The following is a 25,675-nucleotide window of genomic DNA, read 5'->3' on the forward strand; positions in this document are numbered from 1 at the left end:
TGGAACTATGTACATTGTATATGCTGTGCTCCGTACAATACAATTAGGCAAGTGACAAATTTTCATGACGGCTAGCTATCAATGGATAAAGTGTACAGTGTTGAAGAAAACACAATGTTTGTCTATAGTTTGCTCCACGCTCCGGCAAAAGAAAAAAAAAAAAAATGTGTTCATTCTTCCCCCGAACGAAATGGGAGAAAATGAAATATCTCCACATGGAGCACCAAAAGGCATGGGTGCGACTCAACAGGGAAAGTGATATTTCGGAAGGAATAGAAACTTACACATGATTGAATATAGATAAGCCCAGAGCATCAAGTAAAAGTATGAAAAAAAAAAGGCCGTAAAATAATCTGAAAGATGTGAAAAAGATTGGACCAGGCCGTTTTCCTTGTGAGTAGCGAGAAGCCCAGAAAATTTGAAAATATAGACAGGAGAAAAAAAATAAAGATAATAAGGAAAAACAAACAAACGGCCAAAAATTTCCGCCAAATGTGTATATATATATCCTGACATCATGATAGAATATGATATCATAAAACTTGAGGTTGTAAACCATTCACATGTACATCGCCGGGTAAGAACTCAAGACAATGTGACTTCGTTATAGCATCAGGCATGTATGTCATATCATATCGAAAGACCGTAGAGAAATACGAGAGAGCCAATCCAGAAACCAAAAAAAAAAAAAAAAAAAAAAAGGTGACAGGGCCGTTAGACATAAGGTGGGAGACATCATGAAATGCATCACCGGAAATCAAGCTGGAAGTTTTTCCACTTTCCACTGATCGTCCCGCAACTCGGGCACCCGCGTCGGCCAGGTAGGCCTGTTCGCGGCGCACTGATATTTCCGTTGCCGCTGATCCCGTTCCCGGGGTTGCTCGTCGGGTTCAAGATCGAAGCTGGACTCGCCCCGATAGTTCCCGACATCATGCTTACGCACTCTCTGCAAACACCACAGATACATTCAGTGCAAGCAAGGCACTCGCGGAGAGGCCACGGTCTAGAGCAAGAGGCGCAATAGATTTGAACGTCCTTGCCGTTATGGCTACCGAATGGAGTAGGGTTGGACAATCGATGATGGATCCTGTTCCGAATATGTGGTTGTAGCTGGTGAGGGTGGGAGGACAGTGGATAGGAACTGGTTCCGGGACGAGGTGGTTGCACAGGACTGGAGTCGGACATTGGAGGAGGTAATCCGGAAGCGGACATATGGAAATTTTTGCCAGAAACGGATGAGTTAGAATCCAGGGACGATTCTACCGATGGGAATGGTTCTAGGTCCGTGTCCGGTGGTCCGCTATGTTCATAAGGAGGAGGCGTGAGCGCTTTTTGGAGGGGAGAAGCTGTATAGGAGAGAGGTGCGAATTGCCTGGGATAGGACGACTGCGCAGGTGGCAATCCAGGTGTTGATTGAAATGCAGGCGGTAGGGATGAGCGATGCTTCTGGACCGAAGGAGCTGAAGTGACGCTCGCAAGAGAACGGAATGGTGGTGAGTGTGGGACCTATCAGAAAATGGATCGTGTTAGCAGATGTACGCTAATTGACACCAAGTGTGTGCTCGGCAAGTAACAAAATGAAAAATCCAGTCCAGGAGCTTGATTGAACACGTACAGGTGTCATATCACGGTCATCGTCTACTTCGGTAGCTGAAGTAGCGGCTTCAATCAGGTCTTCCCATCGCTTTCCCTGTACCCAAGCTGCCGTCTGAGGCTCTGCCGATAGCGCTTTACGTTCGTTGATACTGGATCGGCGACCATACTCCTTGGATCTTGTACGTTCATGTTTTCCTTTACGAGCTTGTGTCAATGAACCCTTGCGAGCGCGTTGAATTTTTTCCCTTCGTTGTATTGGTGGTAGCGTAGACGAGCGACCTGGTGGTGAATGTGCCAAGATGGACGGGAGTAGCTCTCGTGGACGGGGTGAAAAGGGAGGAATCGACTCCTGTTTGAAATGGTCACGGAGGGGAGGCAGCTCCACAGAAGAGCGCATGCGATCCCTTCTTATATCGCTATCAGAGTGAGCATCCTGTTTTAATATCGTTAGTAAAGTTTTGCTGTTCGTCGATCATCAAAGGAGATAAGAAATAAGAGCGCCATTGGTGAGACAAACCACTTCAGAGTCCCATTCGGACATCAATCGGTGGTGTTGAAGCTGCGCCAGCGCCACTGCAGCTGTGGCAGCAGCAGGATGAGCTTCTTCTAGAGTTCGGGGCGTGGCAGGGGAGTTTTGGTCCCGAGCGAAGATATCTCTATCGCCTACATCATCTTTGTGTCAGTGAGCGGGTCTATCGCCGGGAAAAAGCAAAATGATCTGGATTACGAACTTGGGCCTCGTCGGGGATGCGAAGTAGGAGCTGGCGGCTGTTGATGCGGTCTCTGATCCGGCGGAGTATTAACCATCAACTGGAAGCTTTCCTCTGTCGCGGGAAGCTTCGGGATATAATAATTGGGGTGAGCACGTCTGATGTGCTCCTGCATAGAACGATATCGTTTTTCCTAGACATGTTTCCAATTGCAGCTGTCAGCATACGGAGCTGTATGACTTCGGGGCTGCCGAATTAAATTTTAAACTCTGCGCAAGGTACAACAAAGGCAGAAATTGAGGAATTTGGGGGCGAATGCGGATATATTTGGGGCGATTATTGGTGGACACCAGGATGGGGATGGGACGATAGGTACAGAGCAGTGCGCTGGAGATTTGGAGAGGATGGAGAGAAAGAGGCCTTACACCCAGACACCGTTTGCGACAATTGGAACCATCATTATTGGTCAGGGGGCAGACCACCTCATTGTTGGCGTCGGAGACCGAAAAGGAGCTCGTTAGGGAGGATCTTGGCGGCATGGTTGGAGTTATCGATCGCAAGTGACCAGCTTGAGCGGAATCAACGGGTAGAAGGAAAGCGCCACACCGGCTTGGAGAGGATGGGGAGAGCTCTGAGGGGCTCGGATTCCGGGGGTGGGAAGCGGGAGAGTGTGTGAGAAGGCGTTCAATGAGGGACGATTGAAGAACCGAGGATGCCGAGCATTATTTTCCTTAGCCAGGACAAGATGGAATCGGGCGGAAAGGTCGATGGTGGAGGAGAGGAGAGATAGTGAGAGATAGGGGAGAGGGGGGAGAGAGTGTGTGTGAGAGAGGAAAAGAGAGAGGGAGAGAGATAGAGAGGCGGAACGGGAGTTGGTGGAACTTCGGTGCAGTGTGCGTGTTTGCCGGTGGAGAAAAAGTTGTGGTGTAGCAGCGAGTAACCAAGGCTGTTAATTTAGTCAGTGGATCAATTTAGGGGCAACGAATCGGGAGGTCCAAGAGCTCTCAAACCTGGAGGAGGGGGTGGAACAGAGAGGGAGCTCGATGGAACCGAGGGGCGGTTGAAGCAGGGAAAATCAAGCAGGGAACAAGGGTGTTTTTGGGGGGGGGGGGGGGGGGGGGGGGGGGGGGGAAGGATGTTAGCCTGCGATGATTTCCTTTCTGTTTCTGGGGACCCGAAGCAACCAGATCGGAGGCTTAGCGGATGATGAAGAAGAAGACGACGAACGACGAGGTGGATTGAGAGAGCGGGATAGCGAGGGAGCTGAGGAGATGAAGTGAAGTGAACCAAGGTGAGGTTGAGGTTGGGTATGTGAGAGAGAGAAGAGGGGGGCTGAAAAGCAAGGAGAGGAGAAAGAGAGCGAGAGTGAGAGAGAGCGAGAGGGGTGGGATTAGTCAAAAAAAGAAAGCTAGGGAGAGTTAACTAGTTGATTACCTGCTTGCTGGCTGAACTTTTTGGGTTAAAAAAGGCTGTCAGACCTCGTCAAGCAGTCGACCTGTTCGATGGATTCGGCGAACAGGCTGGGTCTAAAGATAGCGACGGAGCAAAAAAATGGCAGTAAGTTGAATAGTAAGGATACTGTAGAAAAGAGGGCGAGGAAAAAGAAAAGATTGGTTCTCGTCCCATGGTGAAGTCGACTGGCGCCGACGGAGCTAGTAAGCTTTGCGCAGCGAATTTGCGGAGGGGCCGATGTAACTAGCTGCGATGACGACGATAAGCTCGATGATAGGTTACAGAGCTGCCAGAGAGAGCTCCCAATCAGCTCAGGAGGTGAGGAATCACCCGGACGGGAGCTGCGACATGCCCCCAAGCGGCAAATTTCTGACAGCGTTCCATGCAGCGAAGCTGGGTTTTGTTGGATCTGGCAAATCATGTGGATGTGCGCATTGGCATTCGCAAGCTGCAACGTTGGCCCTTTTCGTGTAGTTAATAGTTACGACCGAACCTCCTCTTACATAACTCACCATCCGACCCGGATGCTTGCACAAGGGGGGGACGGAGCAACAATTCCTTAATGCCTGACCTCTCGATCCGCAGGATACTCCGTACAGTACATGATAGTTAAATGGTTACGGTCGAACCGACCAACTATAATGTTTCCGCACCGGGGGGGCAGGGCAGTGAGCCAACACCAACTAGACTTGACCACCGCCTCTTGTCAAGACCTTGGGAGCTACTGTGGCTATCTACGGAGGTGCCAGGAACTGTACTGTACCTTAAAAAAAAAAAATAAAAATAAAAATAAAAATTAAAAAGGAAACTCGTTACGGGACTGGCTTGCACGGGAAGGCCGGGACTGGCTGGTCGAAGCGACGGGAAGAATGCCACAGCCCAGCAGTCCGGGAGAGAGGGAGAGAGAGTGGGAGAGAGTGGGAGAGAGTGGGAGGAGGACGAAGAGAGCTCCCGATCCCTCAGCCAGGTTGAGTTAAGGTTCATGACACGTAATTTCAGACATTGGAGCCGATTCTTCTTATTTTTTTGATTTTCCCCATCCCACCAGAGCTCCCCCCATACATACATATTATCTATCCATCCGGTCCCCAGGGAACCAAGGTACGCGCTGGCGAGAGCTTCAGAAATTGCATCGCATTCTATATGTTTACTTTTGCCGGAAGAATTGAAAATGGAATTGTTTCTCCATGGTTTGATCTTCCCCCTGTCTCTCATTTTTTTTTTTTTTTTTTTTTTTTTTTTTTTTCAACAGTTGCGCGCTTGCCACGAGGTAGTAGCGAGCAGCAGCATATTTCAAGGTTAGGGGTTTGTGAACGAAAAAGAGAGAGAGGGAGAGAATGAGGATGAGTGAGTGAGTGTTTGTGTGTACTGGGTATGTATGGATGATGTACGGTACGGACGCTGGTTGCATCCGTAACAGCACAACAACCTGCATGTGCGGCAAGTCGTCTGGCGAAAAGAGCTTTTCCGACCACCCTTCGGAAAGCGTCGATGTCGTGCAGCCGCAATCGCAGCTAACTACTGCATTAACACGACGCATCCCTGTCTTTACGTACATACATACATACATACATAGTACATCAGAAGAGCGGGTTGAGGCCGGCGACAGCGCCCAGCCAGAGACCCGCACAGCTCGGAGCTTCAAAGCAAAAAAGAGCTAGGAGGTAATGTATATTTTTTAAATGTCATCGCCATTTCCCGCCAGAGCTGTCGAAACACCAACGGTCGCAAGAGAGCACAAAACAATGCACCTTGGTCGAGGCCCCCTTTTTTTTTTTTTTTTTTTTTTTTCCCGCCGCCCTGGAGCCCGTCCGTCGGATGAAAGGGGTGACTTCAAGGGGGACCAAGCGAGGAGAGGGGTAAACCCTGGGCGGAGTTCCTCTCCCGTTAAAACCCCATAACAGCGCGCGTAATTACAGCACTGTACCGAGTATGGTACGGGGTACGGGAGTACACCCTTTTTTCGATACACATACACACACCACTCACTCACTCACGGAGCTTGCCCGCCGCAAACGCCAGCTAAGGTTAAATTACCCGTCTCAGTTATGTCATTCTGCATGGCTAGTGTAGGAAACCCGGCATTGTCTCTTCCCGAACGGGCAATTACCCTCGGAGCACGTGTGATGTCCACCTGCCAGATGAACGCTCCATTCTTCGACTCAAAAACCGGCTGCGGTGGACTGTATAATATACGTATGTAATGCCATTCTTCTCCTCCTCTGACCTGGCCGGTCCCTGTATCTCTCTTTTCCATGAACGACGACGACGACGACGACGACGACGACGACGACGATGATGATGCTGATGACGATAGCTGGTACCATGCGTTAAGCTCAAGATCCGAAAGCCTTCAGCTACGATATGCCGAACGGGAACAAATGCTCAAACGAAAGCTCTCAAAGGCTGGGGGAAAGTAGTTACATGGTTTTACCTTTGCTCTCCCAGGCTAAAAATAACCGGGGCAGACCTTCAAACTGTTTTGCTTCATGTTGACGTTTTGATGAGATTTGAAAGGCCAGCAACATTCATCTCCGTCAGAATATGTTCCAGCTCGGCTCCTGGAGCTCCTCGCCATAGCTATATGATCTGCGAATATACCTGCGAACACACACACACACACACACACACACACACACACACACACACACACACACGCGTGCGCATATTTCGAGAATCACAAAAATTTCCAAGCTCCATCGAGCCCTGATCATCTCGAGGCTCAATTGAGAAAACGCCACAACGAGCAGCGTGTACAGTGTACATGTAGTCTACCGAGTAGCTGTCATTATTCTTAAAACTGAGAGTAAACTTGCGGAATACCTCGTATAAGGTTTTGGGTGCTTGGATGATGGATGCAGCCATTCTGGCACAAATTAACTTCATCCTCTGCGACATTACGCGCACACCATGCGCAGGGATTTCAAATCAGAAACAAATATGATTGGGAGTCGATATCTTATACACAAAAAAATAGAAAAAATAAAAAAAAAAAAAAAAAAAAAAAAGGCGAAAAGAAAAAGGGAAAAAAAAAAGGCTCAACGCCAGAAATCAGGAAAAGCAAGGAGCCGCGCTTCTACTTAAACAAAATGCGCCATGCGCCCATACTCATCGAAAACGGATCGCAAAAAGAGGTATTTGACGTGGCCAAGAGGGACGAAAATCCCCGGCGCGCAGGTTAGATTATGTACTTTGAATAGCAACAAGGGAGCAACAATGTCTTTCGGATTTTAGACTATGGGACGTCAGAGTGGTCGTCGTGTAAAAAAGTGAGGAGACGTCCAATTTTCCAACATCGCCAAAAGGTGGGGGGTATCATTCGTTTCTATTTTCACCCATCCCTCCCAATATCTCGTCTTTTTAACCCGGGTGATTATATGTAAAAACACTAGGAAGTCATGTCTTAGGAGATATATCTTCAGACCTCATCGCCCTGCGGCTTGTGGTCCGCATGATGATCGTGTTCTGCTAGATGATATCGCCGCTCGTTGACGTGGCCGGCCATCTGCTTTCCAAGCTCATAGCTCGAAATCATAATGGCACACGCCGGTGCTACCTTCATGCATCTCGCCGCCCATCCTTTAAAGAGGCCACCTACTCCTTCTTCTCGAAAGATGTGGAGCAGGAATCTCGGGATGGACAATTGTTCGGGGAGCACCGCGGATGACACCGATGTCGACAAATTCGGTTTCGCAAATGAAGAGGATGTAAAGGAACCGCTCGTGGTTGGGCCGGGGGACGGGGACGGGGACGAGTTAAACAGCGCGTCGTGTCGAAAAACCTGCTGGCGAGTTTTGCCGACATCAAACGGTGTTGTAATCAGTGCCGATACCGCACCGGATATAGCACCGCCCGTAAAGCTTTCCACAAAGACAACAGCATTGCTCTGGTGCTCGTGGGCAGCCGCATGAGGAAACGTCCTGGATCGCATGCTGGCGAGCGACCTTTTTGCAGCTTCGTATCCCCACCAGTATAGTCCCGAAAATGGGACATCGCGCCACATCGTAAGAGTCAATCCTCGCCAGAGTGCACTGTACCCGTACGTCTGCGTCACTTGATGTAGACCCCTTAAAGTGGCCCTGAAATGATCCGTCCCCGTTCCCGATGTCGCCTGTAACCGTGTCCTGAACATTTCAATAGGACTAATCGCCGCCGCCGCGGCGATTCTGGCCGCTGCGCCTGCCACAAAGGCTGCAGAGTGCTCATCCACGTATCGAGCGATAGGGCTCCTCTTGTCATAACGCAGCCAGTCATAACCGGTGAAATAGATCACGTTCGCCGGAATGGCCATGAGCAATGTCGGACTTAAGCCCCTCCATAAAGTTAGCGGGCCTTCGTTGCGGGCGATTTTGCGTAGTCCATCGAGCGTCGACGTAAACGTCTTCCGCTGCGTTTCCTCCACAGCGCAATCTGCCGCCATCGCGCCACCTGACGGTTTTCCGATGTCCGGAACCTGGTTCCCAACCATGCAAAACTGTCCATTGTTCCCGACCCAAAAGACTTCGCGGCAACAAGACGTGACTCCAAGATTAGGCGGCAGTTCTTTAAACAGTACGGAAGGTGGAGTTATCACTGGCAACCTTGCAATGGGGCTCTGAGACTGCAGACGAACTCGCACAACATCGAGAGGAGTGACTGAGGGTGATGACGGTTAGCTGCTTTGAAATCCACAGCGATGGGGGGGAGGGATCACCCCGTACCTAGCAAAGAAGTAAGAACACTACCCCACGTCGCAGATATCATCCGCTGGCTCGTCGAAACGTGAGTATGCTCCTGTTCGGCCATCGTGCCGCCTCCTGCACCCGCATGCCTTCCCGTGGTGGCCATCGAGTTCCTATCGGCATGATATACAGAGCCCGGCCTTTCCCCTCTGCCTATTGACTCATGCTCATTACGGGCTGTTTCCGCGTCTTCCGGTCGGATCGATGCAGGCGTGCTGGGAGGCATCCAACTGCTCTCTCTGTGTGTGATGATTTTTGAAAGCCAGTTTCCCACGGTCCGTCGTCCAGGCCCTCAAATATAACGGTGCTGGGTGGAATGCATAGTTCTCAGCGACGATGGCGGCGCTGTCGGTCTGTCCAGGCGAAAACAAGAAAAAGATAAATTACTTTCGCCTGCGGTATCGGCGTTGACGGCGATCTGATATGATACCGTTTTAAGCTTGAAGCGGCGAATGATCTAAACCTGATAAAGCTAGTTCTCTCTGCAAATTCCGGCAATACCCTTGACACTTGTCCCAGCTAGGTTTAGTGTTGCAGGTAAGGTTCTCGCCGTCTCCGGCCGCTTTTTCGAGGCGGTACATGGATTAGTAAGCGGTATTCGGCCGATACGTGCGGCGAGACCGTCTGTTAGGAGCCGCATCTTCGCCCGTCACAACAATTCATAGCAGATGCATCCAGCCTTGAGGCCAGCGCGAGTCGGCGCGACGAATGGAAACTTTCCCGGGCGCTATTACCGCGTCTGTAAACGCGCAGTGATTTCATCGGGGAAATAAATTATTTTGCGGCGTTACAGAGGCCCAGGTAAACCGATCGGGATCGGATTTTAGCTTCGGAGTACATATATCATCAAGACGGTTGTCTAACAAAGCACCTGGCGAGATCAGGCCCTGGCGCCGGGATTGGAGTACTCCGTGTCGCGGAGATAATGGAATTCAACAACCAAGAGCTTGAGTCCTTTCGTCGCCAATGGCTGGAGGAAGTCTCTGCGCGGACCAGACGGCCGTCGCAGCCCTCCCAGCCGAGCCCGAAATCCGCTGGAGCGTCGGGTGAGCCGAGTCGCAAGCCGCGTCCGCAACATCAAGCTGCAGACAGGGAAGAAGAGCCTGATTTCCAACAAAGCGGAAACCCTTTGGAGCCCATTAATTTCGAAGCGCTAACGGAGAAGACACAATACTTGACCCTTGGCCCGACGGACAATGATGCTTCTGTTCCGAAGACCCAACAGGCCCCAAGCTCCGCGCTGGAACTCTTTGAGGAAGCAGTGAATAAAGAGGCCCAGGGAAGCCTTGGGGACAGCTTGGCCCTATATCGGAAAGCGTATAAGGTGACTCTTTTTGCTTTGATTGCGCATTGTGTGCAGGCACAGCTGACTGGCCTCAGCTCGATGCAAGAGTAGACCAGGCTTACCGAAAGAAACACTTCCCGCCCGCAAATGTACGGCTGTCAGGACCAAACCCGTCCAATGCTTCCGTTACCGTACCGAACACCGCACACCACTCATCCGAAGCACAGCCTGTCCTTTCGACGGCTGACCTCATCGCTTCCTTTGCACATCTTCCGATTCCGGTCGCGGACCCGCTGATTGCAGGCACACCACCTCCGCCATGTCCGATATCTACTGTCCCGTCGGAGATTCTGAGCGAGATCCTCAAGCAGGTTGCGTTGTTGGACCCGGCGTTATTCGCGCGCTTGGCTCTTGTGTGCAAGCGATTTGCATACCTCGTTGAACATGAACAGCCCATCTGGCGGAGGCTATGTCAAGGACCAGAGTTTGGATTTGGCTCAATGCACTACTCATTTTCGTGCGATATAGAAGGACGACGGGAATATACGTTTAGATCACGCTATACTCCTTTCCCGTTAGGTTCCACAGCTCTGCAAGTTCCTAAACCCTTGTCTACCTGGGCCCAGGTCTTTCAGACATTTCCCCGAATTCGGTTTACGGGTATATATATAAGCACGGTCAATTATACTCGCCCAGGAGCGCATTCGTCTTTCCATAATGTATCATGGAACGCGCCAATTCATATCGTGACCTATTACCGGTATCTCCGTTTCTATCCCGACGGTTCTCTTATCTCGCTCCTCACAACCACCGACCCTGTCGATGTTGTTCCCCACATCAGCAAGGAGAACATCGAAGCCCTTCAGACACCACCGTCCGCCCATCGCCAACATCAGAATCAAGCGTTAAACCCTAATCCGGCTGCTCCCGTTGCCGCAGTGGCCAATCCCATTCCTACCGTCGCGTCTTCCGCCCTTAAATCTGCGTTGAAAGGTCGATGGCACCTTTCACACCCAAGTCCTGTAAAGCCAACCGAGGATTCCAAGTCCACCTCTACCACCGAGATCGCCGCTCCCCGCCTAACTCCACAGCCGACCAGACATGGAACCAACACGAGTTCGGACCCCAAGCATGACCCGCGTGATCTCTTTATAGAAACAGAAGGCGTGGACCCCAAATACACATACACCATGCATCTCGCTTTGCGATCCGCCGCAACGCCGAGTCGAAGCGCCACACACGGCTCTGCTTCTACGCTGGCCAATACTTCTAAGAACACAAAGCTGGTCTGGAAGGGATTCTGGAGTTATAATCGACTCACTGATGACTGGGGAGAATTCGGGCTGCGTAACGATAGGGCGTTCGTTTTTAGACGGGTTAGAGGTTGGGGTTTGAGCTAACAAAAAAACGTTACTCCTTTTCGACCGCGAAGTCATGCAGTATGATAATATTGATGCCCGAACTAAGGGGGTTATGCTACTCATGGCGGTAGGAGTTCTCTTGGTGTTAGCTTGCCTTGCTCTTTCTTTATGTGAAAAATGTCGAATATATCTTTTCTGTTTTTAATTCGCCGCAGAGAACAAAGTGACAGGATGCGGCCTTCTGGTGAGAGTTTTAACAAATGCCTGTGCATGGAATAATTGGGGATTGCATGGCTCTTCACGTTTTATTACAATATCAAGCAAAGAAACCCCTTCAATTATGCGCGAAGGTTAGAAATGATACACCTTCATGCATTTCTTCCTAAGCTCCGAATGTCGCAAACTCAAACAAGCATCGGGAATATCCATTTGGGGGTGTATCGGAGATATTGACATCGACGCTGTTAAGTCGAAAATGGGGGGGAATCATGTCATCACTACCACGGCCAACACACAGTCTCTGCTGACAAAACAGCAGATACATAACAATAACATGATAAGCTAAGCTGGGAACGTCGACCTTCTCAAGGCATCATGCACTGATGATCTTGTAATTCCCACCTCCAATCATCTCCAGCTTCCCCTTCGCAACCATTTTGCCAAGAAATTCTCTCAGCTCCTCGCTACTATATGGGAAGCCTCCAGGCACAGCGATCTTCAGCATCATAATAATGCGTTGAAGAGGCATTGCGCCTTGATTGGTCAACATTCCCACGATAAACTGCCAGTAAAGGTTCATTTTTGCCATGGCAGCCGCTTCGGCGGATTCGCGCTCCGCCTCAGCCTTAGCAGCAGCGGCGGCAGCGGAGGCGTCCGAAGTGCTGGCCGTCTTGTCTCTTTCCTGCGCTCCAACAGGTTGGGATGAGCTTTCTTCGTCATCAGGAAGCGTTTCGAGGACAGAGTAAACCTCTGGTGCGGATTCCGTAAGGATACGTTTACTTAGCCAGAACAGACAGGCGCTGCGGACGAGAGATGGAGACATTTCCAGTTGCTCAGCGAGTTCAGAGACGGATTTTGTGACCGGTGAATCTGAGGTAGACGAAGGTGATTGGAAAGAATAAATAACACTTGCTTGCCAGGTAGTGACTTCATCGCTAAATACCCGGTCCTTAAGGTCAAGTTCAACGGTGACAGCCCCTAGACTATTAAGCCAAGTAAGTTTGCGAGATGGCTTTAGTGTTTCAAAGCCTGTAGAATATCGAGCCTGTAGAGAAGAAATTTCCTCGGGAACCTTGAAATTCTGATCTGATAGTGACGGCCAGAATAAACGCGACAGGATCTTCGAGTTCAGTTCAGGTACATGCTCAAGCGTATCACGGCCCATAGAGTGCGCATGCTCTTGCTTGGACTCGAGCTTTTGATCAGCCCGTATCACGGCATCAACGCGCTTTGAATCTAAGACATCACGCATCATAACATCGCAAGCTTGCAGGGCAGCTTCACCAAATCGCAATTTCAACAGCTCCAGTACAGATATTTCAAGATCATAGTCTTTCTTCTTCTTCAGTAATCGATCACTAAGAACCCGCTGAAGCTCCTTGACGAAGACTTCCTTTGTATCGAAAAGACTGATAAGGCTGCCAATAACATCGGAATGTTTGGCCTTTTTGTAGTCCGCAGCCGCATCTATCGGGTCTGGAATCCAGTTCATATCGTCCCAGTCAAGCTCCCCGCTATTTTCTTGGTGGGCCATCTGCTGCGCTTTCGAAAGCTCGGCTGCAAGCTCTCCTAGGCCGTCGGGACTGCTTTGAATTGGCTTCCCAGCAGAGTCCACGGTACTTTCGAGTAGCCCTCCTACGATGACTTTAACTGTGTCATCGCGTTCTCGGAGATATCGGCGAATAGGGCGAGCTAATCGGTCAAGAAGAACTCCTCTTGGATCTAACTGACGAAAGGCGCGGATAATTGAAATGTACAGTTGTAATATGTCAACTGTGGAGGCTCCGGGATGGAGAAGTCGATTCATGAGCGTTGCAGAGAACGTACTGGTGAGGTAAAACCGTGTGGAGGGATTGGTGGTATAGTGTTTCAAGTCCTCAATGGCACCGGCACTAGCATCCCATTCGACAATAATTTCAAACAGTTCGCTAATTCGAAGTGCACCCAATCGGGCGAGGCCAATTTCTTGCCATCTCTCCACATCATTGAGCGTTACTATAAGGTCATCTGGCTGTTCATCTTCAATGCCTGATGGCTTGAATATGTGCAGCACTTGAACGGCCAGCCGAGCAAAAACGTTTTCAATCCATTGCCGCAAATGTTCAACCACAAGAGACGGCGACTCCCATTCTCCTGCGTATTCAGCGGCTATAAATTCGGTAATAAGGTTATTCATTACCTCTGCAAAGACCTTCTGGGCTTTACTTCCACCGAGCCCAACGTCTTGAACACCCTCAAGCAAACTGAGCAGTTTTTCACGTGCTGCAGTAATGTTAGCGTCCTCGCCATCTGTCATCATACTTATCCGGCGCCTGGCTGACGGCTCAGTTTTCCAGGCCCTGTAGGATATTGAATAAACGGGGTCAATGTCCATCTCATCTTCACCATGCCCGTCTACGGGAGAATATGCAGAGGCGATCTTGTCTTTGATATCGCGCTCAATTCCAAGAATCACAAGACCTTCGGTGGCCAATCGCTCAGAAAGTAGATATGAAAAGTCAGGGTTCTGTAAAGAGTATGTGACAATTGAATGCAGACATTGCTGTAACCTTGTGAAGGCATCCTCATGGGATGTAGGATCTGATAGGGGTAGAATATGATTAAGAAAGGGGGTATAGTATATATTTTGAGCGATCTTTAGCAACCGAATTATTCGCGGGAGCACTCCCTCTTGGCCTCTTTTTTTAAGCTCCTAGATAGCAAGTTAGCCATGCACGGCAAATAGATCGCTGAGCAGTATCCAAACATGAAAAAATGGTATCATATCACCAACCTTGATAAGGGTGTCTCGAAAATTAGTCAAGAAATGCCTCCGAACCTCGTTCGCATACCACGCTTGTAAATCGTACTCCTTTAAGCCAGCTCGGAGTTTCTTGCCTACTGACGAGTCTGATATAACATAAAAGAGAGCATCCAGAATGCTCTGCGACGGTCGCTGCTCGCGTGACCACCGCTTAATCAAATCCTTATCATCCAGGTCATCGTCGTTTCTCCCCTTTGTGCTGAAACTAAGCTTCTCGTCTGGAATCGACAGGAACGCAGTCGCAGTGTGCCATGCTCGATCCCAGGTCACCTGTTCAGGAATCGTATCTGGGTCTGAACGGGGAGTAGATGGGCGCTTCTGCAGACTGGATGACTGGGTGTAGCCAAGAGCGGAAGTGATATCGGGCGTAGGCGAGACAGCACTCAATGGAGCCGGCGGGAATACAGAGTCGAAAACACGCTTGCGGCCAATCGAGATTGGAACATTCGGAAACATGACGGTAAGTGAGGATGGCCCGTGTTGAGAGCGGGAGCGGATGACAGGAGTCCTGACAGCACAGCTTTGGCAATGCGCAAGTAATCTAGTGTCTGGCACAGCTAGTAGTTATCCCATTCTTCCCCCCATCCAACTCAACCTTGGTTCGTGAAGCTGGCTCCCAACAACCTTGGTTAACGCATAACGCGATATCACGTGATCTACAACTCCAACCTTAACTACAGGTTATTGATTAGGTATGGAGCTAGGATGTTTCAGTAGTTGTTGGAAGTGTTCAATTGAGGGCTGGGAACAAGAGTGATTGGCTGTTTGAATTAATTGTTGTAGTTGCAGCACAACAGCAGCAACTGGGGGCTGTACTCCATATACAGATGTATTTTGTGGCTATGGAACTTTCGGCAACTTGGCACTGCGTTTCAGCAAATTTTTCAGGCCAACATTGCCTCTTGACTCTGCTAAATTCGCTGGGGGCAAGGCACATACAGTGCGTACTGAGGATGGCGATTCCACAAGTGCCAATTGCCAACAAGCCATTCGAAGTACTCTTTTCGTCCGGAAGAGGTTTGCAGGCCATAGCTGGAGTATCTCTCTGTATTTGGCTACAATCTGATCAAATCTGCAGGTGGCATAGAAACACAATAAGTACGTACTCTGTGCAAGGATTAAGTTGAAATTATCCATTTTCACGAGTAAATAGATTTTTTTGACTAGGTTCAGCAAGTTAAAATGAATGTAGATCCATACATGAAGAACTATCATGTGGGAATGATCAAAGCTCGCAGTGACGAAATATGCAAAGTACAGTATGTACAACGCTCAGATCATTGCTGGCAGAAATTGATGCTAAAACCTCTTCTGTGGGGGCGTTTGTATATATGTGCGTATGCGCGGAAACCCAAACTATCGATCCTCCTCAACTTTCTCCCACTCGCTATCCGTACTCACATAACCCGAACTATCATGAGGAGCATGTCGCCGTCTCACTTCTCCCTGACTTCCTTCCGTCACAGTCTGGACTGAGTGCTGGCTCGATGCAGCAGGTGTAGATTCCCTTTTCGACGCAGAAGGGGGTAGTCTGCGGCCCGTAGCGGCGCTGCTAAAAGGCGTTGCAGCAGCCATAGACAACTGGGCTTCTTCGCCGCCTGTTATGCTTTCGGTCTCCGTCTCGCTCTCCGTAGTGTCGATTGCGCCTGGCGGTCGGATCAAGGGTTCCTTGCCAGTAACAGCAGACTGATCGAAACCCTGTTTGCCCCGTGCATCCTTTGCCTTGGCGACATCAAGTTCCGCAACAAACCAGTTTATCGACCACCACAGCGCGCCGCATAGGCAGGAGAGAACCAAAAAGTGAATGCTGTACGTTGCAACAAGAAGGGCTAGTAGGAGCACCTGTAGGGCCGCAAATGTCGCGTTCGTTGCGACGAGTAAGGTCGGCGTCGCTCCTGGCGTGAAGACGCTGGACCAGAGGTCCGTAAGGAAAGAAGCCATGGGGAAAGGTTTCTATCTACTGCTCGAAGCGGGGTCGGGAGGGATTTCGGTTCGATGGTATTTGAACGTGCCAACCCAAGAAGGTTAGGGTCGAAAGAACCTGTTGCGCGGGAGATAGACGAGTAGCAATGAAGCGAAGGTAAAACTAAGATATATTTTTTTTAAATATAGTTGCCTCAAAATACTCAAATCGGGGTCATGATTCGCGTGTCTCACTGTGTTTATAGTTGGGCAACAGAATGTGGAGGGGTCAGGTGCTAAGAGACAGCGCAAGGAACCGCATCCCAAGTCCGCTGACAGCTCCGTCTCAGGAATCAAGGCCCAACCAAAGGCCCCAGGGTTACCGATTGCCGAAAAGATTCACGTCATAAGAACGGCTGAGAGATCCGAAAGAGCGTATCAAGAGACCATTGGGCGTTGAGGTCTGGAGGAATGTTTTCGCTGTTGAAATAACGCCCGGCGGCATGATTGCATCAATGGGCGCCATCACGCGCAGCGTTTGTTTTTGCTGAGTCAGGGAGTTGGTTGCTTATCTCATCATGGCGCTGCTTGGAAGATTGGCTGGGCTGTTGGGCGCATCGAGTTGCAATGCACGAGCAGAAAGTTAAGACACCGCGGCTGATTTGACAGCCGGTTTTGTGTACAGAGTTCTACATCAATCTCATGAACGCCTTTCATTGGAATCCCGGTGGCTGTTTTCAATTGACAGATGTCGATCGAGGCAGTGGGCATTTCTACAATACAGCTCCTCTCCAAGGCTCAAGCCCTCCACCGTAAACTATAAACACCAGCTTGTCTTCTAGTTAAGTAAGATCAAAGCAACAACCCGAATTTTCCAAAGCGGGAGGTGAGCGGAGAAGCATAACATTTCTCTTTTGCTCTACAATGATAGGGTCCAGCGCCGGAAGTAAATTTGGCTTCACGACGAAATCTCATTCCCCTCCCCCCCCTTTCCCCCAAAAAGATCTGTGCGGATTGGGCTTTGGAGTTAATCTGACATCTTTTTGTGTGAATTGTTCGTGGCCCAGGTATAATAGCCGGGCCGTTGAGGCTGACATTGCACCCGTCGATTGCAATCCCGCTCGGCCTCTGTCAAGATCAACTTTATCAGCAATAAGCATTTTGTGGCTTGCCAAGATGCGGGCTAAGGTTCATTGCGGGCGAAGCTGGATCTACGCGCAAAAGGCCAACGTGACCCCTGGCCTCACCTTTCATCAGCCATGGCAGATTTGACCTGAAAATGGTGCTGTGATCGAGATATGTAGCACAACTGCCCCGAATGTACTGCCCCATTACAGCACATGATTAACGACAAATGTGGTGTATGTATAGAAGCAATGTCTCACATCTTAACACCCAGAAATTCCCTGGCTCCTAATTCGCATGCGGGATGCCGGGTCTATGGTATCAAGAAGAAGCTTTATGGAGCACCTGGATGAGACAGGGCGCCCACCATGGATATAGCTTACCCTGGGCACCCTTATAACGGACCGCAATGCCCTGTTCCTCCTTCGAACGCCGACAGAAATCCGTTCTACAGTGCAAAGCGCTGGGGTTTGCGCATGCCCTGTCAAGTTTTCTCCCCTCCAAGACCGATTTTGCTTCATTGCCATGGATATAGTTTTTTACGAAAAGAATATAAGGAATATGAGCTTTCACGGGATTCCCCAGAAGCTTATGTTTTTGCTCACCCTGCAGCGGCCATCTTCGATTTTCGCGACACCTATGGCCCATGGAGAGTCAGAAGGCTCTTTACAAACTCCTATGTTTTCCTCTGCGCGGCGTGCTCCACCTTGGGTGGGTTACTGTTTAGACAAGACCAAGGCGTTGTCTCCATTATTCTTGTGATGCCACAGCTCCTCGACCGACTCGAGCAAGTCTCAGAGGCATCCGGCGCAGAGTTCTGGAAAGGCCTAATGACTGCCGTGATTGACCTGACAGCCTTATTTGGCGCATTTAATCAAGCTGGATTGCGGATACGCTCTCGAGGAAACATTTAACGCTAACCGCGGAAATCATTTTCCCATGTTCGATTTTACAAACAACCGGTGATGATTTTGCTATGCTTACCTGCACTCGACTTATTGGTGGTATCGGAGTTGTTATGTTTAGCATGGTGGCCCCTTTGTATATTTCTGAGATTAGCCCGCCTGATAACCGAGGAACATTGTTGATGTTGGAAGAATTCTGCATGGTTGCGTGTGTCTGCATTACATTTTAGATATCTTATGGGACCCGTTCCATGAGTGGAGAGTGGGCATGGAGGGTCCCTTTTTTATTGCAGATGGTTCTAGGCTTTATGCTTGCCATCAGAGTAAGTTTCTTGCCCTTCTCTCCGAGATCGCTGGCGTCGGGATGGCATGATGACGATGCATTACCAAGCCTAGTCCGATTGCGCCAACTTTCCGAGGATGACAAGCGCATTCGGCTACAGCATACTGATGTTTTCGCCGACAGTCGATTCCAGAAAGCAATCAGTGCCACGAGGCATCCAGAGCTCCAAGGCGGGTGCTAACAGTTGGATTTCATCCCGATACTATAGTTGGTCAACATCAACGCTTTGATATCCCACGCTTTTCAATACCAATGGGATGGATTATTCCATGCAACTAATCATGTCTAGCGTTCTTCATATCACCCAGCTCGTTGGCGTGCTTTCAAGGATCTGGACTATGGACCATTTTGACCGCCGGTCGATACTCCTCTGGGGTTCAGTCGCAATGACAACATCTCACGTCATCATCACCGCCCTTGCTGGCCTATTTGATAAACACTTGCCTTCACATCTATCAGAAGGGTAGGTCAGTGTCGGATTCTTGCTCTTCTATATGCTAGCATTTGGAGCATCCTGGACGCCAGTCCCTTGGGCCATGCCGTCCGGTATGCCGTTAATGAACCTAGCCATCGTTGTTTTGTGAAAGTCGTCCCAGCCGATTCGACTTTCAGAAGTCTTCCCATCGTCTCTCCACGTCAGTTCAACAATTTTATCAACGTGAGTAATGTGTATCTTTCTTTTACCTCCCTCCTCGACATCATATCAGTCGTGTCGCCAGTCCTTCGCCAGTCCTTCGCCAGTCCTAACTACTCATGTATTTTTCCAGGACCTTATCACCACTCCCCTCGTCCAAAACGCTGGCTATGGCGCGTATGTCATCTTCGCATTCCTGTGCCTCCTATCATTGATCTGGTGCTTTCTTTCATTCCTGGAACCAGTGGACGTACACTCAAGCAGATGGACCATGTCTTCAAGGATTGTTCCAACGAGCAAGAGGAAGCAATGCGTCGAGAGATCGAAGCCGAATTGTTAAAGGGACGCGTGGAAGTGCCCTCCGGTCTGACGCGCGGTGGTTCAGTTCGATAGCAAGGTAATAGTTGGCAATAGCTCCATGAATACGGAGCACAAACACAGGACAAATCAGCAAACGAAGCAACTAGTTAGTTAACTTTCTAGACGGGACGGCGACAGGGAAGAGGAGGTAGTTTGGACACCGATCGGCCCATTCCTACTAGGTTGGAAAACCGGTTTTTTCCCCCTACATGGGATCTTAGCATTTTCATTGAAGAGTTTAAGATAATAATACTCCCGTTAATAGGGGTATTAATTATAATTATGTTCTATTTCCGTGTCCATCCCCGAGTTGTCGAGGACGACCATTGTTGTTTTTTTCGCCATATCACCACTTTTCGTATGCAACAAAAGAAAAGCCAAAATCAAAGCTGACAAAAGAGAGGTTACATATTAAGGAGTAGACCATCGGATCCCAGTAGAAAGGGAAATTCAATATAAATCGCCAGGGAACGTTTGCACTCCGAAACTCCGGAGAGGGAATAAAAAGGGGAAAAAAATAAAAATAAAAATAAAGGCAACCAAATGGGGAGAGAAGACCACCAGAGAACACCTCATTTAGAACACCATGATTATCTTGAAGCAGTCAAAGATCTCTCCTTTTCATCCATTTGACGCTTAACTTTGCATTTACCTTGCGAAAGATGCCCATTTCGAGCTGTTGTCCGGGTGAAGACGGCACCACAATAAGGACACTCCGATTTTGCAGCAAGGCCAGCTTTTTCTCGTTGGTGCCGTAAGAGGTTGCTGAAAGTGGAAAACTCACGGCCGTTACAGCCATGATCCCAGCATTGTGGCTTTGTTCGGGAATTAACCACGCGAACCTGAATGCTTGCCCCCGTAGCTGGGTCTGATACGGTAGGGACTGGTGTTGTGGATGCCGAAGGAGGTAAGGAATAACCAGAGTCAGAAAGAGACTCGCTGGTATAGAATGGAGATCTAGTTTATGTCTCGAATTAGCTTTGGGACTTGAAAAACCGAAACCTCGAGCTTACGTACGGTTCATACGGTTGCGCCGACGAGAGGATAGGGATGGAAGATCTAACGTAGAGTAAAGCGTTAGCTCGTCCGGTAAGAGGGTAAAAATAGAAGCGCGTTCTGATCCTTACATTGATGAAGAATATTGAGAGGGAAGGCTGGAAGGAGGAATTTCCACATTATTCGACGATAATGGAGGATTAGAGGATGGTGTTCGGGGATATTCATCAGAGGTGGGGGTATTTGCAAAGAGTGGACTCTGCCTTAATTGTCCATGCGAACTCTGATGAAGCTGAGGGCTGGAGACGCTGGTTCCCGGAGCGAGGTGTGCTTGCTCGGGAACGAAATGAAGCTGCTGTAGGGTAAAGCCTGAGGATTCGAAGGGATGCGAGCTTGCTATGGATGATGGTCGAAGGTCCATGGCTTCAGAACATTGTGCCATCGTCTCTGGTAGACCATCGCCGTAACTCCTTCCTGAATATACAGAGAGGTTGTCGGTTCCATAATCTGAGGACATGCTTAGACAATGCTCATAAATCCAGGGTGAGACAAGAACTTACCCCATAAGCTAGAACGAGACTGAATATCATAGAGGGCTTGTTCGTAACCCGTTGAAGGGGGTGTCACTTCATAACGGAAATGACTGTTTGTCAAAAAACTGTCAACCAAGCGCTGATCGTAGCATTTGCAGAATAGGCAAACTTACTCCGCGTCGTCCAAGGCTGGCTGACTCATTGTTGTATTATAAAAACCTTCGTAAGAAGGACTCGCGCGAAATTCAGTTTCGAACTGATGAGAAGGATTGGTAGCGATTTTCGCTGTCATTATGTGAAACTGAGATAGATCTCGCTGGCCTTGGGTCGTTCCCGTAGTCGGGTGCGAAAGATAGACGGACGACATGACCGGAGACCCCTGTTGCGAAGAAGACGAGATCGCATGTGACGGAGGGGTTCGGGAGGAAAGTCTGAGGTTCTGAAGGGTTGAAGGCGAAAGCGAAGCCCGCTGGCCACGTTCAGCAACTCTTGATCTGTTGTGTGAAATATAATCCTTTTCTGGAAGAGAATTTCGTAGGGTCATTCCAAGATCCTCTTGGGCAGAGATAGGAAAACGTAATGGAAGCGCTAGAAGGTTTGAACCGGGTATTTGGACTTGTATCATTTCCAAGGGCCCGATAGTCCAGCACATCGGATTTGCTCTAAAGTCAGCACGATCAGGTGTAAACAGAAACTTGTCAGCGAAAATGGATATTTAAGAAGAAACCCAAATATAGGGACAATATATCAAGCTTTGGGTTCATTAAGTGCTGCCACCTTGCTTCACAGTTTTATAAAAGTGTCCCCGGTGGGACGTCAGCCACCTCCCACAGCCGCACACACAGGACAGGATGCGAGAATGTGAGCCTGCAGATCCATTCAGACATCTGTACCTCCATTAGCCTGAGGCGCTGCGGGAAGATTAAATCTACCACAGAAAACATGGGTCTTGAAGACGGTTCTTTGTAGGGCTAGTTTGAGAGCTTGATGAGCCGGTCCACTGTGACCATTTGCTGGGTTCAAATTCGGCCAGGACAATGCGGGAATATCATGTTAATCAGCGCTATCCAATTAGCCACGAGTCCGGTGGTTTTTTAAACGTCCTGGTCACGACTCCACATGCGTGGAGGAGAACGTTGCTGTATGTCACGTTGCTGTATGTCACGTTGGTACACGGTATTATGGCCAGTTCCTTTGGATTCACAGAGAAAGACCCATAATACGTGCCAATCTGATTCGATTTTGGGGGTTCGTTAGCCTTGGGTATCCCTGGCCCCTTATCCCGGAAACCTCTCCAGGGTTTCACATCTTATTTGGTCTTCCGTACCGGCCCCTGACCTGGGTGGCTTCGGGAGAAAAGGAAAGGGCCGAAGCAGCACGATCCCTGATCGTCCATTGGGTGCAGAACCGCTCTGCAACCTGTAACGGGTAAGATATTTTATTTACTTATTTTCTCAGGGACAAAGAATGGAATATTTCTAGAAGCATCAATATTTTGCTAATGGGCGGTATCAGACGAGCGCTCGGCCCAAGAGCCACTTTTTAGACCCGATTTTAGCCAAGCAGCGCTGGACATCCTCCTTCGCTTGGCAGGGCCACATGCATAACTTTTTCCAAAATTGAAGGCAGATCTCGGGGTTGACAGAAGTCTGATCAAAGACGGAAAAGGGTTAGTTAGTTAGCAGCATGAGTTAATCGAGCGTCAGTAGGCAGCCCAAAAGGCTGCGGTTTTGTTCCTGAAGAACCGAGCAACTATGTATGTATGCTACCCTGGCAAGGAGGAAACGTGGCCAATCAAGGTTGTATCCAACACCTGAATGTTACCAACGCTGGGGGCTGAAGAGACGGCAATGAAGAGAATAGAAGTTGGTCAAAAGTATGGTCTGCGTACTCCGTAGGTGCTTAGCAGGCAGTTATTATTTGTTTTTAGTTGCCATCCAGTCTGTACCAGCAGCCTGCAAGAGACGGTGTTATTCTGCAGGTCGAAATTCGGCTTCAAGAGGGAGCGCATTTGCCCCATCGCCAGCACTCCACACCGATGTCACTTACTGCTGCGTAATCCAAAGTATATTCTCCCCGCTCTCGGCTTCTTTGACGCCTTTTCCCATACGAAACCAGAGGCTTCCTTCAGCCAAGTGCTTCGTGCTCGAAGAAAGTTCAGGGCCAGAGGTGATAATTACATAATCCGATATTCCGGATCAACTTTTCTCCCGGAACCGGATCCCTGTCGGCCTCGAAAGTAACGAATCGTAGCTTCGGAGTCGCTCGCCGCAGGTGGCACCACCACGCCGCCGCGAACCAGTTATCGCTCGCTGTCGAAAACAATCCAGGCCAAGCGGCGTGAGGAAGTGGGGTGGGACTGGGGGCCCACCTCTCGGATCTGTGCTTTCTCCTCCCTTGATGGTCTGCTGGGGCACTGCCGTGGACACTCTGCTGCTCTTCCAGAGCGTGGTGGACAACCCCCAAATACGGAGTAATCTGCATATATAACCAACTTACTTCTAACCTGTGCGACCTGCACTGGCGGGCTTCCCGTTTAAGCTTAACCTTTAAGTGAGCATGTTCCAATGGTTCTCAACATGGCCAACCGGCTTCTTGGGGCTTTGAAGGCGGAGGGCATGCGGACGCTTTCAAAGTTTGGAATGGCCCCGTAGTGAGCATGAAAATTTCGAAGCATTTTAGCCGGGAGCCCTGGTCATAACTTGACACAACCAAGAAATAGTTACGATTCGGAAGATTTTTTTTTTTTTCTAACTCTGTGTCGCAGCGTGGTTGGCAACCCTTCCCCTTTCTGTCCCGCTTGTGAACACGGGATTTACAAACGCCCCTTTTATCGTCCTTGACTACGAAGGTAGTTGACCCGATTCGGGGCAAGTTTTAGCGGGCGATTGCGAGTTCCGACAACGATCGAATAGTCTAGTTCAGTTAATGGACGCCCGCAATAAACCGATTTCTATTCACTATTGTGGTCGACTTAACAGCGGTGTTAAGAACGCTGCGAGCCGCTTCCCGAGTATCAGGGTTCGATTCATTTTTCTCTTTTTTTCTTTTTTTTTTTTTTTTTTTTTTAGGCTGTATCCAGTTCTGCTTCAATGCCATAAGAAGAACGACATGCAAGGCGGTATATGCGTGAGATAAATATCCAGCTTTGCAGGAGCCTGTCGATCCTGTTGGTGTGTTTCTCTGTGCTACACACGCCGCGGTACATACGATCTCCGACGCAGTTCTCCAAACGACGGACTGTCCCCGAAAAAGTGGTGCCCAGGAGTAAGAGAATGTACTGTATGTACATCACTCTCCATAAAGCTGCGGCCAGGCACTCCGTACTAAGTTGTGCCTTCGACCCTGGAATCTCCTAACTCCTGGTTTGGGTTTAAGCAAAGATTGTGATTCATCAGAGAGTTATGCACGAAATATTGGTTCGGAATATTAACCCTCCTGGCCCGGTCCTCTTCTTTCCCTTGCCACGCCGGCCGTTGACAATGATGTGCTCGTTTTCCGGGGTATAAACTTGAGAGGATGAAGACGCAGGGAATCTCCAGGGATCGAATCCACGCTGTCAAATGATGTAGGTACAGTTATCACCGTCATTAATGCCCGGGAACCCATATCCAGGTATGAATCCATTACGTACAGCCTGACTTATTTATCTTTCAAAGTAGGTTTCGAGAGGCTACAGCTTCTCAGAGACTTCATCTATGCCTTTCACAACATTTGCCGCTTTGGATTAACGTGATGGGGCTCGACTCAGAGCGGGTGAGCCAAAAAAAAGCCTTTCCTCGCTTGAAAATCAACGATTGGAATGGAAGAATAATGTTCCCAGCGCCTGATGTCAAATAAGAGTGTCATCACTTCCTGCCTTGGATATTTCATCACTCTGCTCCATTGGATCATTGAGAAAGCGACTAGGCAGGTGACACATTCCCAGAATCGAGATAACGCGCTTCATATCGAATTGCTGTTAGTTTCATAACGATTATCCTTCTCCAACGCTCGCTTCATGCTCGAAGTTACTAGGATTTCAAGTTTGCTCAGTCCTGCTACTGAGTTTACGCTGCACGTAAAATTGTTTATCGATCGGGGGCCCCGTAACCCGTAAATATCATTGGATTGGGTTGTCCTTGTGTTCCAATCCACATGGTCCGTATCGAATCCCCTATTGCCAGCTGCGTGTTATGACCCTGTTCTTAGACTAGCACAACTCGCCGCAAGTGAATTTTTCATACCATCTTACTCTAACACTTGAGCATTGGCAAAGCAGTATAGCAACTGCGAGCTAGCTATATTGCCATGTTGTCGAACGGGTTTTACCCCCGGCGATTTAAGATGGGTATGCGATTAGTAGTTACTGTGCTCTATGGACGTATACCTACCTTGCCCCCTTTGCCATTAAACTATCTTCACACGGTATAAACGTACAGCGACATGCATTTGTTCAAACAAACTTTCGGCAGGCATGTTGACTGTCTCTTCATCAGAGGCCTGTAGGTCTGAAAGAGGGGCTGCTCCGTAATGCTCCTCCTCATTAAATGCACACCTACTGACTTAAATCCTTTGTTAAGCATACCCGGGACAATTACGGAGTATATATGAAGTCATACAGAGTTATCCACAGCGGCGACGCCGTCGCAAACAAGGCAAACACAACCAGAAGTCTTTAACATAGTATTCGGCAAAACCGGTGGAGAACGGCCCATCGGAAAGGGCGAATCTGATCCGAACCTTAACGG

At 49.2% G+C, this 25,675-nt stretch overlaps 8 protein-coding genes across 8 annotated transcripts; 3 read left to right on the top strand and 5 right to left on the bottom strand.

The window, feature by feature from the left end:
• Positions 1–43: 43 nt before the first annotated feature.
• D8B26_002102 (uncharacterized protein) lies at positions 44–3,635 on the bottom strand. The gene is made up of 5 exons (XM_066123727.1): positions 2,732–3,635; positions 2,328–2,499; positions 2,114–2,259; positions 1,616–2,029; positions 44–1,506 (listed from the first exon to the last, which is right to left on the bottom strand). The coding sequence occupies exons 1-5, from the start codon at positions 2,843–2,845 to the stop codon at positions 748–750; spliced, it is 1,605 nt and encodes a 534-aa protein (XP_065979802.1). The 5' UTR covers positions 2,846–3,635; the 3' UTR covers positions 44–747.
• Positions 3,636–6,726: 3,091 nt separating this feature from the next.
• Positions 6,727–8,787, bottom strand: D8B26_002103 (uncharacterized protein). The gene is made up of 2 exons (XM_003066044.2): positions 8,459–8,787; positions 6,727–8,393 (listed from the first exon to the last, which is right to left on the bottom strand). Exons 1-2 carry the CDS (start codon positions 8,703–8,705, stop codon positions 7,177–7,179), a joined length of 1,464 nt encoding a protein of 487 aa, XP_003066090.2. The 5' UTR covers positions 8,706–8,787; the 3' UTR covers positions 6,727–7,176.
• A 617-nt stretch (positions 8,788–9,404) lies between these two features.
• Positions 9,405–11,461, top strand: D8B26_002104 (uncharacterized protein; the record flags this gene model as incomplete). The annotated part of the gene is made up of 2 exons (XM_003066045.2): positions 9,405–9,803; positions 9,860–11,461. 2 exons carry the CDS (start codon positions 9,405–9,407, stop codon positions 11,162–11,164), a joined length of 1,704 nt encoding a protein of 567 aa, XP_003066091.2. The 3' UTR covers positions 11,165–11,461.
• A 256-nt stretch (positions 11,462–11,717) lies between these two features.
• D8B26_002105 (uncharacterized protein) lies at positions 11,718–14,737 on the bottom strand (the record flags this gene model as incomplete). Its single annotated transcript, XM_003066046.2, has 2 exons — positions 14,118–14,737; positions 11,718–14,036 (listed from the first exon to the last, which is right to left on the bottom strand). Exons 1-2 carry the CDS (start codon positions 14,601–14,603, stop codon positions 11,718–11,720), a joined length of 2,805 nt encoding a protein of 934 aa, XP_003066092.2. The 5' UTR covers positions 14,604–14,737.
• Positions 14,738–15,309: 572 nt separating this feature from the next.
• On the bottom strand, positions 15,310–16,522 carry D8B26_002106 (uncharacterized protein). The gene is made up of 2 exons (XM_003066047.2): positions 16,305–16,522; positions 15,310–16,233 (listed from the first exon to the last, which is right to left on the bottom strand). The coding sequence occupies exon 2, from the start codon at positions 16,086–16,088 to the stop codon at positions 15,504–15,506; it is 585 nt and encodes a 194-aa protein (XP_003066093.2). The 5' UTR covers positions 16,089–16,233; positions 16,305–16,522; the 3' UTR covers positions 15,310–15,503.
• A 1,020-nt stretch (positions 16,523–17,542) lies between these two features.
• Positions 17,543–18,088, top strand: D8B26_002107 (uncharacterized protein; the record flags this gene model as incomplete). The annotated part of the gene is made up of 1 exon (XM_066123728.1): positions 17,543–18,088. The coding sequence occupies one exon, from the start codon at positions 17,543–17,545 to the stop codon at positions 18,086–18,088; it is 546 nt and encodes a 181-aa protein (XP_065979803.1).
• Positions 18,089–18,808: 720 nt separating this feature from the next.
• On the top strand, positions 18,809–19,449 carry D8B26_002108 (uncharacterized protein; the record flags this gene model as incomplete). Its single annotated transcript, XM_066123729.1, has 4 exons — positions 18,809–18,885; positions 18,990–19,080; positions 19,190–19,233; positions 19,302–19,449. 4 exons carry the CDS (start codon positions 18,809–18,811, stop codon positions 19,447–19,449), a joined length of 360 nt encoding a protein of 119 aa, XP_065979804.1.
• Positions 19,450–19,888: 439 nt separating this feature from the next.
• On the bottom strand, positions 19,889–21,570 carry D8B26_002109 (uncharacterized protein; the record flags this gene model as incomplete). The annotated part of the gene is made up of 5 exons (XM_003066048.2): positions 19,889–20,373; positions 20,434–20,475; positions 20,544–20,919; positions 20,973–21,055; positions 21,119–21,570. The coding sequence occupies 5 exons, from the start codon at positions 21,568–21,570 to the stop codon at positions 20,007–20,009; spliced, it is 1,320 nt and encodes a 439-aa protein (XP_003066094.2). The 3' UTR covers positions 19,889–20,006.
• Between the last annotated feature and the right edge of the window lie 4,105 nt (positions 21,571–25,675).

The sequence above is a fragment of the Coccidioides posadasii genome, chromosome 1 (assembly GCF_018416015.2).
Source record: "Coccidioides posadasii str. Silveira chromosome 1, complete sequence".
In the NCBI taxonomy this organism is placed as follows: domain Eukaryota; kingdom Fungi; phylum Ascomycota; class Eurotiomycetes; order Onygenales; family Onygenaceae; genus Coccidioides; species Coccidioides posadasii.